We start from the raw sequence: 17,369 nt of genomic DNA on the forward strand, positions 1-17,369 counted from the left end.
ATCATCTAGGCCCGTCAACCCATCATCTAGGCCCGTCAACCCATCATCTAGGACCGTACACCCATCATCTAGGCCCATCAACCCATCATCTAGGACCATACACCCATCATCTAGGATCGTCAACCCATCATCTAGGACCGTACACCCATCATCTATTCCCGTCATCCCATCATCTAGGCCCGTCAACCCATCATCTAGGACCGTACACGTATCATCTAGGATCGTCAACCAATCATCTAGACCGTACACCAATCATCTATTCCCGTCATCCATCATCTAGGCCCGTCAACCCATCATCTAGGACCGTCAACCCATCATCTAGGCCCGTCAACCCATCATCTAGGCCCGTCAACCCATCATCTAGGCCCGTCAACCCATCATCTAGGCCCGTCAACCCATCATCTAGGACCGTACACCCATCATCTAGGTCCGTCATCCCATCATCTAGGCCCGTCAACCCATCATCTAGGCCAATAAACCCATCATCTAGGACCATCAACCCATCATATAGGCCCGTATACCCATCATCTAGACCCGTCAACCCATCATCTAGGCCCGTACACCAATCATCTAGGCCCATCAACCCATCATCTAGGACCGTACGCCCATCATCTAGACCCGTCAACCCATCATCTAGGCCCGTACACCAATCATCTAGGCCCGTCAACCCATCATCTAGGACCGTACGCCCATCATCTAGACCCGTCAACCCATCATCTAGGCCCGTACACCAATCATCTAGGCCCGTCAACCCATCATCTAGGACCGTACACCAATCATCTATTCCCGTCATCCCATCATCTAGGCCCGTCAACCCATCATCTTGGCCCGTCAACCCATCATCTAGGCCCGTCAACCCATCATCTAGGCCCGTCAACCCATCATCTAGGCCCGTCAACCCATCATCTAGGCCCGTCAACCCATCATCTTGGACCGTACACCCATCATCTAGGCCAATTGCGTATATAGTCTCTTGAGGTTATCTTGAGGTAATTTCGGGGCTTTTTTTTAGTGTCCCCGCGGCCCGGTCCTCGATCAGGCCTCCACCCCCCAGGAAGCAGCCCGTGACAGCTGACTAACACCCAGGTACCTATTTTACTACTAGGTAACAGGGGCATATTGTGAAAGAAACTCTGCCCATTGTTTCTCGCCGCGCCTGGGATCGAACCCAGGACCACAGGATTACAAGTCCAGCGTGCTGCCCGCTCGGCCGACCGGCTCCCAGGCCCGTCAATCCATCATTTACGACCGTACACCCATCATCTAGGACCGTCATCCATCATTTAGGCCCATCAACCCATCATCTAGGACCGTACACCCATCATCTAGGCCCGTCAACACATCATCTAGGACCGTACGCCCATCATCTAGGACCGTACACCCATCATCTACGCCCGTCAACCCATCATCTAGGCCCATCAACCCATCATCTAGGACCGTACACCCATCATCTAGGACGGTACACCCATCATCTAGGACCGTACACCCATCATCTAGACCCGTCAACCCATCATCTAGGCCCGTCAACCCATCATCTAGGACCGTGCACCCATCATCTAGGCCCGTCATCCCATCATCTAGGCCTAGCAACCCATCATCTAGGCCCGTACACCTATCATCTAGGCCCGTACACCTATCATCTAGGCCCATCAACCCATTATCTAGGACCGTCAACCCATCATCTAGGACTGTCAACCTTTCATCTAGGCCCGTCAACCCATCATCTAGGACCGTCAATCCATCATCAAGGGCCGTCAACCCATCATCAAGGGCCGTCAACCCATCATCTAGGGCCGTCAACCCATCATCTAGAACCGTCAACCGAACATCAAGTACAGTTAACACACAAAGGATTGATAGTTTAAACATTAGTTTATTTAAATTCGGTAGAAGGTTCTTTCTATTTATGGTTCCCTAATAGAGGCAACCCATTAATGATATAATGTTACGAGGACAAGGAGAGGCGTACTTACTGGGCGCTTTTTTCTGATAGTTCCCTTCCCTTCCTCTGTGTACAGCTCTCTTGTTAACAATGGGGGTTACGATGGTGTTAGTGCTACTGATCAAGGTCTCTTGTTAACAATGCGGGGTTACGATGGTGTTAGTGCTACTGATCATGGTCTCTTGTTAACAATGAGGGTTACGATGGGGTTAGTGCTACTGATCAAGGTCTCTTGTTAACAATGGGGGTTACGATGGTGTTAGTGCTACTGATCAAGGTCTCTTGTTAACAATGCGGGGTTAGGATGGTGTTAGTGCTACTGATCAAGGTCTCTTGTTAACAATGCGGGGTTACGATGGTGTTAGTGCTACTGATCAAGGTCTCTTGTTAACAATGGGGGTTACGATGGTGTTAGTGCTACTGATCAAGGTCTCTTGTTAACAATGAGGGTTACGATGGAGTTAGTGCTACTGATCAGGAGGTCTCTTGTTAACAATCGGGGTTACGATGGGGTTAGTGCTACTGATCAGGGGGTCTCTTGTTAACAATGGGGGTTACGATGGGGTTAGTGCTACTGATCAGGGGTCTCTTGTTAACAATGGGGGTTACGATGGTGTTAGTGCTACTGATCAGGGGGTCTCTTGTTAACAATGAGGGTTACGATGGGGTTAGTGCTACTGATCAGGAGGTCTCTTGTTAACAATGGGGATTACGATGGGGTTAGTGCTACTGATCAGGGGGTCTCTTGTTAACAATCCGGGTTACGATGGGGTTAGTGCTACTGATCAGGGGGTCTCTTGTTAACAATAGGGGTTACGATGGGGTTAGTGCTACTGATCAGGGGGTCTCTTGTTAACAATGGGGGTTACGATGGGGTTAGTGCTACTGATCAGGGGGTCTCTTGTTAACAATGGGGGTTACGATGGGGTTAATGCTACTGATCAGGGGGTCTCTTGTTAACAATGGGGGTTACGATGGGGTTAATGCTACTGATCAGGGGGTCTCTTGTTAACAATGGGGGTTACGATGGGGTTAGTGCTACTGATCAGAGGGTCTCTTGTTAACAATGAGGGTTACGATGGGGTTAGTGCTATTGATCAGGAGGTCTCTTGTTAACAATGGGGGTTACGATGGGGTTAGTGCTACTGATCAGAGGGTCTCTTGTTAACAATGAGGGTTACGATGGGGTTAGTGCTATTGATCAGGAGGTCTCTTGTTAACAATGGGGATTACGGTGGGGTTAGTGCTACTGATCAGGGGGTCTCTTGTTAACAATCGGGGTTACGATGGGGTTAGTGCTACTGATCAGGGTCTTTTGTTAACAATGGGGGTTACGATGGGGTTAGTGCTACTGATCAGGGTCTCTTGTTAACAATGGGGGTTACGATGGTGTTAGTGCTACTGATCAGGGTCTCTTGTTAACAATGTGGGTTACGATGGGGTTAGTGCTACTGATCAGGGGGTCTCTTGTTAACAATGGGGGTTACGATGGGGTTAGTGCTACTGATCAGGGTCTCTTGTTAACAATGGGGGTTACGATGGGGTTAGTGCTACTGATCAGGGGGTCTCTTGTTAACAATGGGGGTTACGATGGGGTTAGTGCTACTGATCAGGGGGTCTCTTGTTAACAATGGGGGTTACGATGGTGTTAATGCTACTGATCAGGGGGTCTCTTGTTAACAATCGGGTTACGATGGGGTTAGTGCTACTGATCAGGGGGTCTCTTGTTAACAATAGGGGTTACGATGGGGTTAGTGCTACTGATCAGGGGGTCTCTTGTTAACAATAGGGGTTACGATGGGGTTAGTGCTACTGATCAGGGGGTCTCTTGTTAACAATTGGGGTTACGATGGGGTTAATGCTACTGATCGGAGGGTCTCTTGTTAACAATGAGGGTTACGATGGGGTTAGTGCTATGATCAGGAGGTCTCTTGTTAACAATGGGGATTATGATGGGGTTAGTGCTACTGATCAGGGGGGTCTCTTGTTAACAATCGGGGTTACGATGGGGTTAGTGCTACTGATCAGGGTCTCTTGTTAACAATGGGGGTTACGATGGGGTTAGTGCTACTGATCAGGGTCTCTTGTTAACAATGGGGAATACGATGGTGTTAGTGCTACTGATCAGGGTCTCTTGTTAACAATGGGGGTTACGATGGGGTTAGTGCTACTGATCAGGGGGGTCTCTTGTTAACAATGGGGGTTACGATGGGGTTAGTGCTACTGATCAGGGTCTCTTGTTAACAATGGGGGTTACGATGGGGTTAGTGCTACTGATCAGGGGGTCTCTTGTTAACAATGGGGGTTACGATGGGGTTAGTGCTACTGATCAGGGGGTCTCTTGTTAACAATGGGGGTTACGATGGTGTTAGTGCTACTGATCAGGGGGTCTCTTGTTAACAATGGGGGTTACGATGGGGTTAGTGCTACTGATCAGGGGGTCTCTTGTTAACAATGGGGGTTACGATGGGGTTAGTGCTACTGATCAGGGGGTCTCTTGTTAACAATGGGGGTTACGATGGGGTTAGTGCTACTGATCAGGGTCTCTTGTTAACAATGGGGGTTACGATGGGGTTAGTGCTACTGATCAGGATTTGATAGATATGTGATGAGCTTTGTGACAGTCTTGCGCTGGGTCACTGAGAAAGTAATGAGAGCGGAAATAGCTGTAAGAAAATATAAGGAGATAGTGATGAGTTTGGAGTTAATATGGTGATTGAGAGATGATACGGTGATAGATTTACAGTGAGAGAGCAGGTCATCAGATTGGTGATATTTAAAGAATTTGGTGACATTTGTGAAGGTTGACAAACTTGTTCCTGCAGTGAGGCGAGGATATAGGTCACTCACTGCTTGACAGTCACCAAAACATTCAATAAGTCTCTAAGACTCACCAGACCACCAGGCCAACACACGCCGCCGACATACCTCAAGTCTCTTGGCCTCACCTCACCCGAATTGAAGGTCATCCAATAATCTACACCGTCATGATAAGCTAATTATGGTTAATTATTAGTTTTAGGGCTCCTATAACGCGCGCGCGTGTGTGTGTGTGCTCTTAATATTTACACAATAAATGAGAAGCATAGAGGTATGGTGACAGATATATAACACATAATTATATATATATTGCTTTAAGTGATATATTGTAGTGATAAAGACGAGCCGAATGTTTTGCAAGTGTTTTCAGTTTGTTCGTCTGTGAGGCAGACATCGTCCAGCCTCGTGTAGAAATTGACCGGTTTTAGATGCAAAGCAAACTATTGTTGTTCACAATGTTATGTCAATGTGGTGCAGTAATGTCAGTGTCTTGTAGTGAAGACAGTGTGTTGTAGTGATGTAAGTGTCTTGTAGTGATGTCAGTGTGGTGTATAGTAATGTCAGTGTCTTGTAGTGACGTCAGTGAAGTGTAGTGATGTTAGTGTCTTGTAGTGATGTCAGTGTGGTGTAGTGATGTCAGTATGGTGTATTGATGTCAGTGTGGTGTAATGATATCAGTGTGGTGTAGTGATGTCAGTGTCTTGTAGTGATGTCAGTGTGGTGTAGTGAGGTCGGGAGGGGGAAAGAGATGTTGGTGTAGTGAAGTGATGTCAGTGTACAACCCGTTCTCGCACTTTCGTATAGTCAATATTGACTTACTAAATACGTGCATATGTGACATACTTAACATACTAGTTTACCTTGAAAAGCTTCATAGAAAACACCGACCTTACCTAACCTTCTTAGTATGTTAAGATAAGCATCTTATTGCTTCGTAATTACAATTATTACTTAACCTATTATAGGTATAGGTTAAGTAATAATTGTAATTACGAAGCAATAAGATGCTTATCTTAACATACTTATCTTAATATACTTAACCTATACCTATTACAGGTATAGGTTAAGTAATAATTGTAATTACGAAGCAGTAAGATGCTTATCTTAACAAACTAAGAAGGTTACGTAAGGTCGGTGTTTTCTATGAAGCTTTTCAAGGTAAACTAGTATGTTTAGTATGTCACATATGCACGTATTTAATAAGTCAATATTGACTGTAAGAAAGTGCGAGAACGGGTTGCAGTGTAATGTAGTGATTTCGGGGAGGTGTAGTGATGGCGATTTGGTGTAGTGATGTCGGTGTAGCGTAGTGATGTCGGGGATGTGTAGTGAATTCGCGATGGTGTGGTGATGTAAGTCTGGCGGAGTCAGGGTTGCCGGACACACATCAGGATGTTGACTTTTTCTCCTGTAGCACAGAGCATCACCTTCACTAGACAGACATCACTCCACAGTGAGCATTTGACTAAGAGAATGGAATACGAAATGAATGGTGATAGAACCAGCGTTGCTGCTCAGAGTCGTAAAAAAAATCTCTATTCAGTACAATTGCCGAAAGTGATGGCGATTGGCATCCTGCGACTAAAGCAAACAGGAAAAACCACTCCATGACGATCCATCTACCGACAAGCTCTCCAGCTTCTCCAGCTCTACCGACAAGCACTCCAGCTCCTCAGACTAATTCTACCCTGCCAGTCTTCAAGGTCCAGCATACTGAAGGTAAGTCTTCCTACTTCCTACTGTGGTGGACTTTGAAAAAGAGTACCCCCAGCTCCAGATCAGAGTAAAGCCAAACCTCAGAGGAGAATATATTCTGAGGGCCCAAAGACGAGTCAGCCGTAACAATTCTGAAAAATTACAAAAAATGTGAGGAACTCAAGCCAGAGGATAAAGTAAAAAAAAACCATTATCCTCCACTATCCCATACATATGGCCCTAGATCATCTCGAAAAGCTGAACTATGTGGTGTCAGCAGAGAGATGCCTGGTAAAAACCACGAAGCTAGAAACCCGACAAGTCCTTCTCACAGTAAGAGGATGGATCCCGGAGAAACTTGACCTTGTAATCTGGGGCGTGTTCCAACACAGGCCTTACACCCCAGAGCCCCTAAGATGCTTCAGATGTCAGAGATTTGGACATCACAAAGATGGCTGCCAACGCCCAGTGAGGTGTGAAGTCTGCAGCCAGCCCCACGACACAAAAATATGTCTTGATTAACACAAGGCAAACCACCCTGTCCAAGCAAAGTGCTCAAATTGCTCCAAGGCACATCACGCCTGGAACTTGATATGCCCTGAAAGGCTCAAAAGGCTTCAAACGAACCACACCACGCCTACACGCCTACAACGGAGCCAAAGCCCCCACCAAAACTTATACCAGCTCCCCTGCCTACTAAAGCTTCATGGAGTCTACCAAAACAAATTCAGGTAGAGGGGGGCACACGGCCCTTCACCATCGGTCATGGGGAAGGGTGTGAAGGCCTCCGTCCAGGACAAAGGGATAGCTGGAGGCCACAAGCAAATTTTTCATAGCAGTCGCCTGCCCATTGCATCCAGTAAGCACACTGGGGGCAATAAGGGTAAGAGTAACAATTCCAGTGTCAAAGTGTCTACTGAGAAGGGTCAAAAAGTAACCAGGTGCCCAAACCTGCACAGCATTAAATAGTGCTCCCACACAATTGGACGCTCTCCAATTTGCGTCCAGTTGTGCTCAAAATTTTGGTCATGGAATTGGTCGAAAGTCTGCTGTCGATACACGGTATTATGCAAACCACAGAGACTAGGAAGACAATTGAGCACAAGCTCAAGAAATTCGAAAAAACAATATCCTCACCTTCAAGAACACAGGAAAGGAAACACTCCCCTAAAAAACAGATAGAGTCCTGTTTGTCTGAAAGGAACCTTGATGAGTCAATTTCAGGTCCACCAATATCTTCAACATCAATTGCAACTTCCATGGCGTGTTCATCAGACTCCATGGATACCACGGTAATATCAGTAAATTCCAAAAACCTAGAGATCTAAAGATCCTACAATGGAATGTGCACAAAATTGTAACACTTGCAATGCATAGCAGCAACCAAAGGCATAGACATCCTGATACTGCAGGAGAGCTTGCTTCGAGCCGGATTAGAACCTAAAATCTCAGGCTATCGAGGCTTCTTCCTTCCATGGATCAATGGGCAATCCAGGGGATGTGCAATCTATGTAAAATGAGACCTGATCTCAAAATCCATAACCACCCCGCCCGATTGTGGAGCAGGGACAGAGGTAATGGGAGTATACAGTGAGCTAAGACACGACAAGCTTGAAGTGTTTAATGTGTACAGGTCCCCACATGCTGAAATGGATCTCTCAGTGTTATTTGAGTTTGTTTGTTTTGTTGTTCTCAGTTTGACTGCATCAAACACATCATTTGTGGTGATTTTAATGCCCATCATCGATTGACACTGGGCTCGAACACAACAAATGAGGCCGGCACTCACATTGTACATCAACTACACCAGCTTCCAGAAATCCGAATCCTAAACAAGAATGAACCCACCCACATCCAAGGTGGTAGCTTAGACCTTACCTTCGTTTCAGCCTCCCTAAGAGATGCAGCAACGTGGTCAGTTGAGTCCACACTCACAAGCGACCACTATGGGGTCCAAATTGATCTTAAGTTAGATCTACCCACCCCACCTCTGCCTCCATCTGAAGCCTGGAACTTTGCTCTAGCAAACTGGGACCAATTTCAAAACCTCATTTCAGAGTGGCAAAGAAACTATGTTGTTCCCGAAGACATTAATCAAGCCGAACAAGATTTTGTCAAAGAGATTCAAAGTGCAGCCAACCGCTCAATCCCACTGAAACCAGACACCACAAAGATCGTTGGTACTAGTTCGAACGTGTCAAAGAACTCAACCATAGACTTAACAGAACAAGAAAGCTATACAAAAAGCAGCCAAGTGACCGCAACAGAACCTTACTTTGTGAGATCAAGGAACATATGCATCAAGAGACCAGGCTAATAAAAGAACAAAAGTGGCTGAAATAGTGTTCACATCTGAATGAACACACCTCTCTTGGAGAGATGTGGGAGAAAATCCACCGTGCCAAAGGAAATAAAACACCTAAAGCTCCTCACCCCAAGGATCCTTAACAGGAAGTCGAAGCACTGGAAACCAGGTTTGCAGAAAGAGCAGCCAGCAATCAGCTTCCACCAGATGTATTAGCAGTGCAGACAGGATTAGAGGAAGAAAGGTGGCACATAATCCTTAAATCATGTGCAGAAGTCTCTGACACTAATGCCTCTTTCACACTGGACAAACTCAATCGGGCTAAGAAAAACTCCAAGGATACATCCCCGGAGACGACAAAATAAACTAGAAAATTATTAGAAATCTCGGCCCAGAGGGAGACGCTGCATACCTAAGGTTAATTAATTTAGCCTGGACTTTTCAAACTAGATCTACAGCTTGGTATAAAGTAGACATAGTGCTGATCCCAACACCCAAAGATCCAGCTAATCCCAACACCCAAAGATCCAGCTAATCCCAGGCCCATCTCTCTCCAAAGCTGTGCAGCCAAGATGGCTAACAGAATGGCACTCTACAGACTTGAGTGGAAAATGCCTAAACTGCACCATGATATGTATGCCTATAGAAGAGGGGTTGGCACAGTGGAATGTATTACAACTCTGTTAGCCCACTTGAATGACAGACCAGAAATGCTGATATTCCTGGACCTGGAGAAAGCTTTTGAACTGGCTAGCGCCCTAGGTATTCTTTGCTACCTCATCGATAAAGAGGTCAAAGGCAACCTGCTCTCCTGGACCAAAAACTGTCTCACAAGCAGAGAAGCAAGAGTAAAACTTCATGGCACAGTCTCTGAGTACAAAAGACATGAAAATGGTACACTACAAGGAGGCATTCTCAGCCCTCTTCTCTTGAACTGTTTAATGGAAAGAATAATGAGGTTGAAACTCCCACATCACTGCAGGCTGATAACTACGCGGACGACTTTGTCATCATCATAAAAGGAAGGGATGCGGCGCGCCTTCCACCCAAATGCTTAGACTGCATCAGTAAAGAGGCAAAACAGATTGGTATCAAACTCAACCCCACAAAGACAAAAGCCATGCCCATAAAAATAGCGAAGCCCAACATCCAATTCACAGTACAGGGTCATCCAATTGAATGGGTGGACACTTATCAGTATCTTGGAATAATCCTGGACACACACATGAATTTTAATGCTGAGGTCACTTACTTATGAGAGCGTAATGCGGCCGGCAATCCTCAGGTCGCCAACCTCCCTCTCTGGAGGAGCCAATCTGCAAGTCCTTTATACATACTCTGTACAGGCAGTCAGATTAGTGATCGACTATGCCACACCTGCACTCACAAGTCTATCACACCAACAGTGGAAAAAGCTTGAAGTTGTCCAAAGTAATGCTATTAGAGCCGCACTGGAGCCCCAGTGTGGACCAGAATTGAAACTCTAAGCCTGGAAACGGGTTTGGCCTCTCTTCAAGAAAGAATATCACAAAGAACTGCTGTAATTATCAGTAAGATAATTATTTCTTCTGATCCAATCCCAGTACGGTTTGGACTTGGCCAAAACAATGGAAACTCTTGGGCTGCCAGAGCAGGAAATGTGCTAAACAGATTACATTTAAAATGCATGATTCTTGATAGAGAGGGTGATCAACCACACCCAAAATACACTTCTTCTGTACCACGGGAAGAGCCTACCTTCAAAATAGTAATAGAAAGTCTCCCAATGAAAGAGGCTGCCTATGATCCAACAATCCTAAGGCGCATTATAGAAAATAAAATGTATAGCATTGCAGCAGAAGAAGCCACCCACATCTTCACAGACGGATTGGTTGGCTCAGAATATGAGACTGCTGGCGCTGCTCTTTGCACAGCCAGCGTACAGGCATATTGGAGACTGGGAGGACTAGTATCATCAACCCAAACCGAGTTTTTTGCCATATAACAGGCATTTGCATACGTGATTGCACAAAACAATCAAAAACCAATCATACACACAGACTCAAAAGGTGCACTTCAAATATTAGGACAAAAACAGTGGAAAGATAACGTGGGGAAATAATTACCACCATTTCGTATCTTGGAGCAGTTGCTAAAGGCAAAGGACTCAACATAACTGGATCCCATCCCATGTTCGAATCCCATTAAATGAGAAAGCCGATGAAATTGCTAAATTGGCAACTCGTCATCCAGTGATACATAAAACAATTCATCCCAGTCTATAGAACATAAAAAAACATCATCACTAAAAAACTCTCACACCTCAACAAAGCCTACCTACACCAGAGAGTAGCAGAAGGTTCGCCCTTTGCAATATGGTGTCTTCAGGCAACCAAATTAGGAAGGTTAAATATCCCAAGAGGAATCCACAGGGAAATAGCAGTTAGGTTATATAGATGCAGGCGATGAGTCACAATAACGTGGCTAAAGTATGTTGACCAGACCACACACTAGAAAGTGAAGGGACGACGACGTTTCGGTCCGGACTGGACCATTCTTAAGTCGATTGAGAATGGACGACGACGAAACGTCGTCGTCCCTTCACTTTCAGGTTATATAGACTATGTCTAGGTTACAGATGCAACTGGGAGATTGGTGAACCCCGACAGAGAGAGTGCATCTTCTGCCAAACTGTCACAGAAAAGCCATTACTTCACTATCTTCTGGAATGTGAACCAACCAACAACCTTAGAAAATCTTTAAGAGTCCCTGATTCTTGCAGTAACCACCCTGAAGCCATCAACACAGCCACTCTTCTGGTCAACAATGGTGTCCAGCAGCTGGACACACGCATAAAGACTGTCAAGCAGTATCCTCCCCCGCGATAACACTGCCTTGAAGGAGTCAATGAGCCCCAGAATGTCAATTAGAGCCTCCCTATGTTGGAGAAACTTCTGGGAGAGTTTGTAAAACTGAAAAAAAGCAGCCTGTTGATGAGTAGATGTGTCTGCTAGGAAGGAATTTGGCAGGTCATGCTGTGGTGCAAATTAAGTCAGGTTCCGTGTCGCACTCCACAAGATCATCAATCCCCAACTGGGTCCTGAGATCTGGCACTTGAGTACAGCAGAAGTCAGTGTCTGTCTTGCACTGTGTGTGACAAATGTTAGGACACTTATCCTCCTTGCACTGAACAAACTCTTTCTTCCTTGTAGTATACCCACAAACACAACAGAAATATTATGGAAGATATCCAGACACAGATCTAGGTTTCAAGATCTTAATATGATTCGACATAGTTACGCCCAGAAAAAAAGTCACTCTAGGCAAGCACAGTCAGGTGCGACACCCGGCAGAGAGAGAGAGGCCAGTCAGCTGACCTGACCGTTGGGACTCGGCGGGGGAGGAGGGGGGGGGGCGATGCGGGCGGCGGCCTGCCGGCGCCTGGCTCAATCTAGTCCTCACTGTAAACACGCACCACAAAATTACTAAAATCACGAAGGTTACACGGTTTTCACTGTCAGAACACTATCCACAGCGATCACTGAGTATTCACACACGTCACACGCATAGCTCAGATTACAGCGAGCTGATAAACACCGAAAATTTAAAAAAAAAACAAAAAAAAAAAACAGGGCCAAGTAGCCGCACAACCTCCCCCTCCCGAGTCTCTCTCTCTCATTTACTTTTATTTTAAGAGATTTATTTGAGATTTATTTGAGATTAAAAGAGATTTTTGAGAGATTTAAATCTCTCTCTCTCTCTCCCCCTCTCTCTCTCCCCCTCTCTCTCTCTCTCTCTCTCTCTCTCTCTCTCTCTCTCTCGCTCTCTCTCTCTCTCTCTCTCCCCTCTCTCTCTCTCTCTCTCTCTCTCTCTCTCTCTCTCTCTCTCTCTCTCTCTCTCTCTCTCTCTCTCTCTCTCTCTCTCTCTCTCTCTCTCTCTCTCTCTCTCTCTCTCTCTCTCTCCCCCTCTCTCTCTCTCTCTCTCTCTCTCTCTCTCTCTCTCTCTCTCTCCCCCTCTCTCTCTCCCTCTCTCTCTCTCTCTCTCTCTCTCTCTCTCTCTCTCTCTCTCTCTCTCTCTCTCTCTCTCTCTCTCTCTCTCTCTCTCTCTCTCTCTCTCTCTCTCTCTCTCTCTCTCTCTCTCTCTCTCTCCTCTCTCTCTCTCTCTCTCTCTCTCTCTCTCTCTCTCTCTCTCTCTCTCTCTCTCTCTCTCTCTCTCTCTCTCTCTCTCTCTCTCTCTCTCTCTCTCTCTCTCTCTCTCTCTCTCTCTCTCTCTCACTCTCTCTCTCTCTCTCTCTCTCTCTCTCTCTCTCTCTCTCTCTCTCTCTCTCTCTCTCTCTCTCTCTCTCTCTCTCTCTCTCTCTCTCTCTCTCTCTCGGGGATTTCGGGGCTTTTTAGTGTCCTCGTGGCCCGGTCCTTAATCAGGCCTCCACCCCTAGGAAGCAGCCTGTGACAGCTGACTAACACCCAGGTATCTCTTTTACTGCTAGGTAACAGGGGCATAGGGTAAAAGAAACTCTGCCCATTGTTTCTCGCCGGCGCCTGGGATCGAACCCAGGACCACAGGATCACAAGTCCAGTGTACTGCCTGCTCGGCCGACCCCCTGACCATACTCCTCGCACGTCCCTTCAACCTCTCTACCTCCCTTCATCTCATGCCCACCACCAATTCTACATTTCTTTCCTTTTTCATTTTCGATACGTTACACAGCTGCTGGCACGCAACTGATCACCATCAGCTGCTGGCCTTCATTTATTCACCATCAGCTGCTGGCCTGCAACTGTTCACCTCAACTCTTGGCCAGCAACTTTTTATCATCAGCTCCGGGCCTATATCTGGTCATTATCAGCTGCTGGCCTGCAACTGTTCATAGTCAGCTCCAGGCCTTCAAGTGTTCACAATTAGCTGTTAGCTTGCAACTGTTCATTATCAGTTCCGATCCTGCAACTGTTCACCATCATCTTCTCGCCTGCATCGGTTCAAGATCAGGTGGTGGCCTGCATCTGCTCACCATCAGCACTTAGCTTCACCTGTTCACCTCAACTCCTGGCCTGCAACTGTTCACTATCAGCTCCTGGACTGTAACTGTTCTAAAACCCCCTCATGGCCGGCAACTGTTCACTATCAACTCCCTTGGCCTGCAACGTTTCACCATCAGATCCTGGTCTCCAACGTTTCAGCATCAGATCCTGGTCTCCAACGTTTCAGCATCAGATCCTGGTCTCCAACGTTTCACCATCAGATCCTGGTCTCCAACGTTTCAGCATCAGATCCTGGTCTCCAACGTTTCACCATCAGATCCTGGTCTCCAACGTTTCACCATCAGCTCCTGGTCTCCAACGTTTCACCATCAGCTCCTGGTCTCCAACTGTTTACCATTAATTATTAGATATCTCGAACCCTTGCTCTGAACCATTAATGGTACATGTAAATATGGAAATATGTTGAGTAAAATAATTTGCTGTCTTTTATAATGTAATAACTCTTGCTAGACTGCTGAGGTGTTCACGGAATAAAGTAATTAGTATGTACACATATTCCACGCGTCTACATTAAATATTTATAAGCTTTACTCTGAAATGTTGTGAAATGGATTTTAAATGAGTCTTACAATTTAAATTAACAAAATTCACAAATATGTACAGAAGCATTATAAGCAACTCTCCTATACAATCATACTTAGTTTACTTCTATGATAAACATGAATGACCTTGCAGGAAGAGCAATAACAGCTCTTGAAGGGCATTCATAATTACGGACAAAATGTGTGCACACGGTCAGTAAAATATGTAAGAGGATTGATGAGAGTGTTGGTGGAGGTTGTGGGTGGAGGTTGTGGGTGGAGGTTGTGGGTGGAGGTTGTGGGTGGAGGTTGTGGGTGGACGTTGTGGGTGGACGTTGTGGGTGGAGGTTGTGGGTGGAGGTTGTGGGTGGAGGTTGTGGGTGGACGTTGTGGGTGGAGGTTGTGGGTGGAGGTTGTGGGTGGAGGTTGTGGGTGGAGGTTGTGGGTGGAGGTTGTGGGTGGACGTTGTGGGTGGAGGTTGTGGGTGGAGGTTGTGGGTGGAGGTTGTGGGTGGAGGTTGTGGGTGGACGTTGTGGGTGGAGGTTGTGGGTGGAGGTTGTGGGTGGACGTTGTGGGTGGAGGTTGTGGGTGGAGGTTGTGGGTGGAGGGTGTGGGTGGAGGTTGTGGGTGGAGGGCATCTTATCTTGAGGTTGTCTTGAGATAATTTCGGGGCTTTAGTGTCCCCGCGGCCCGGTCCTCGACCAGGCCTCCACCCCCAGGAAGCAGCCCGTGACAGCTGACTAACACCCAGGTACCTATTTTACTGCTAGGTAACAGGGGCATAGGGTGAAAGTAACTCTGCCCATTGTTTCTCGCCGGCGCCCAGGATCAAACCCGGGATCACAGGATCACAATTCCAGTGTGCTGTCCGCTCGGCTGGCCGGCTCCGGGCATGGGTGGAGGTTGTGGGTGAAAGCTGTGAGTGGAGGTTATGGGTGGAGGCTGTGGGTGGAGGTTATGGGTGAATGCTGTGAGTGGAGGTTATGGGTGGAGGTTATGGGTGGAGGTTATGGGTGAATGCTGTGGATGGAGGTTGTGGGTGAAAGCTGTGAGTGGAGGTTATGGGTGGAGGTTATGGGTGGAGGTTATGGGTGAATGCTGTGGATGGAGGTTGTGGGTGGAGGTTGTAGGTGGAGGGTGTAGGTGACAGTTATGGGTGAATGCTGTGGGTGGAGGTTGTGGGTGAAAGCTGTGAGTGGAGGTTATGGGTGGAGGTTATGGGTGGAGGCTAGTAGTAGGGTGTAAGTGCCACAGACGAATTTTTGTTTTTCTGGAAATTCGTGTGTAGCGCTTCGGGGGTTTCAGGTGAATTTGGAAATTCGTGTGTAGCGCTTTTGGGTTTTCAGGTGAATTTGAGGAGTCGCAGATTTTGGATTAAGGATTTCTTATGATCAAGTAACTTCTGAGATCTTAGAAGTTTGTTAAAAAGTTCTTATAATGAAAATAAGTAGGAAAATCTTAAAGAAAAGTTTTTTAAAAAATCGTGTTTGTGTCACAGCATTTCCAGGTGAACTCTACGGACATAGTTTGCCTGTTTTCAACTTCTAGAAATTCGTGTGTAGCGCTTCGGGGGTTTCAGGTGAATTTGGAAATTCGTGTGTAGCGCTTTTGGGTTTTCAGGCGAATTTGGGGAGTCACAGATTTGGAATTAAGGAATTCTTATGAGGAAAATAATTTCTGAGATTTTAGAAGTTTGTTAAAGTCTTATCATGAAATAATGTCATACGACTTTGTTAAAAGTTCTTATTTGTTTCTTACTTAGAAACTTGTATATTGCTATATATATCTAATTCATTTCCCTGCCATCCCCCCTCCCTCACCTTTCCCTCCCCCTGCATCTCCCACTCATATACCTCACACCCCCCTCCCTCCCCCCCTACCTCGCAATCTGTCGCCTCACCTGTGTTTACTTTAGACGTCAGCCAGACACGGCCTTCAGGTTACCTCGGTAATCGTATCTTATCTTCTCCATAATATCTCGACCATCCCTCCTCTCTCTCTCCTCCTCCTATTTCCTTACAACTATTTTCAGAGTTTCAAATAATCATAGAAGTTTATTTATAAGTTTATGACCGAATTTGTAAAAGGACCATTTTCAGAGAATATTGTCTTAGATGTTTTGTTAAGGAAAACAGACAACTTATCCATAACATTTAGTTTTATATCCATTTACGGCTATTTCATCTGTAAAGACCAAAATTGAACAGAGCCCAGTTTAAGCTCATATTTCATCAGAGACCAGTTTATACCGAAAATTCGCCAGAGTCTACTTTGAGAGCAAATTTCATCAGTGTCCTGTAATCTGTGAAAACTTGACAGAGTCCATTTTATACCCAATTTTCGGCAGAGTCCAGTTTATGCTCAAATTCGCCAGAGTCTACTTTAATAGCAAAATTCATCAGAGTCCAGTTTTCTAGCAAATTTCATCAGTGTCCTGTAATCTGTGAAAATTTGACAGAGTCCAGTTCTTGATCGAAATTCATCAGAGTCCAGTTTTCTAGCAAAATTCGCCAGAGTCTACTTTATGCCAAAATATTCAGAGTCCAGTTCACGATCGAAATTAATCAGAGTCCAATTAAAGACCCAAATTTGACAGAGACCACATTTTCGCTACTAACAGTCCAATCCCCCTAAAATTTTAAACAGTCATATTTCAGACGTAGTAAATAAGATCAAGTCAGTTACAGAGCTCCAGCTCTTGTCCCCCTGTATTTGCATATTTTCTCTATATTCAGCTGTGTTCTTCACATTTTTTCCATGTTTTCTGTGTTCATTCCATGTTCTATAAATGTTCACAGCAAGCTCAGTTCAAATTTTTTCTTCCATTTTTCCCCTTATGTTCACTATGTTCTTTCTCATATTTTCATGTGCATCATATGTTCTCTGTATAACTTTTATACTCAATAGTCATGTTCTCAATGTTCTTAGCTTGTTCTTCACATGTTCAGTGTTCATTCTTTGTATTCCCTATGTTCCTTATCATGTCTTCATATTCTCTATAAGTTCATATTCCCTGTTTGTTCACTCTATTCATCAACTTTTTCTTACATGTTTTCTGTGTTCACCAT

General features: G+C 45.7%; 1 protein-coding gene across 1 annotated transcript in view; it reads left to right on the top strand.

Moving 5' to 3' along the window:
- The window catches only part of LOC138368844 (uncharacterized), a 12,522-nt gene extending 893 nt beyond the window's left edge, over positions 1–11,629 (top strand). The window contains exons 2-7 of the mRNA XM_069331551.1: positions 1–243; positions 281–935; positions 1,268–1,832; positions 7,538–7,749; positions 9,263–9,610; positions 11,411–11,629. The exon at positions 1–243 is cut by the window's left edge and continues 95 nt beyond it. Coding sequence (XP_069187652.1) covers positions 1–243; positions 281–935; positions 1,268–1,832; positions 7,538–7,749; positions 9,263–9,610; positions 11,411–11,629 — 2,242 coding nt within the window. The remainder of the gene's footprint in view (positions 244–280; positions 936–1,267; positions 1,833–7,537; positions 7,750–9,262; positions 9,611–11,410) is intronic.
- The last annotated feature ends 5,740 nt before the right edge of the window (positions 11,630–17,369 follow it).

The sequence above is a fragment of the Procambarus clarkii genome, chromosome 26 (assembly GCF_040958095.1).
Source record: "Procambarus clarkii isolate CNS0578487 chromosome 26, FALCON_Pclarkii_2.0, whole genome shotgun sequence".
Taxonomy (NCBI): Eukaryota; Metazoa; Arthropoda; class Malacostraca; order Decapoda; family Cambaridae; genus Procambarus; species Procambarus clarkii.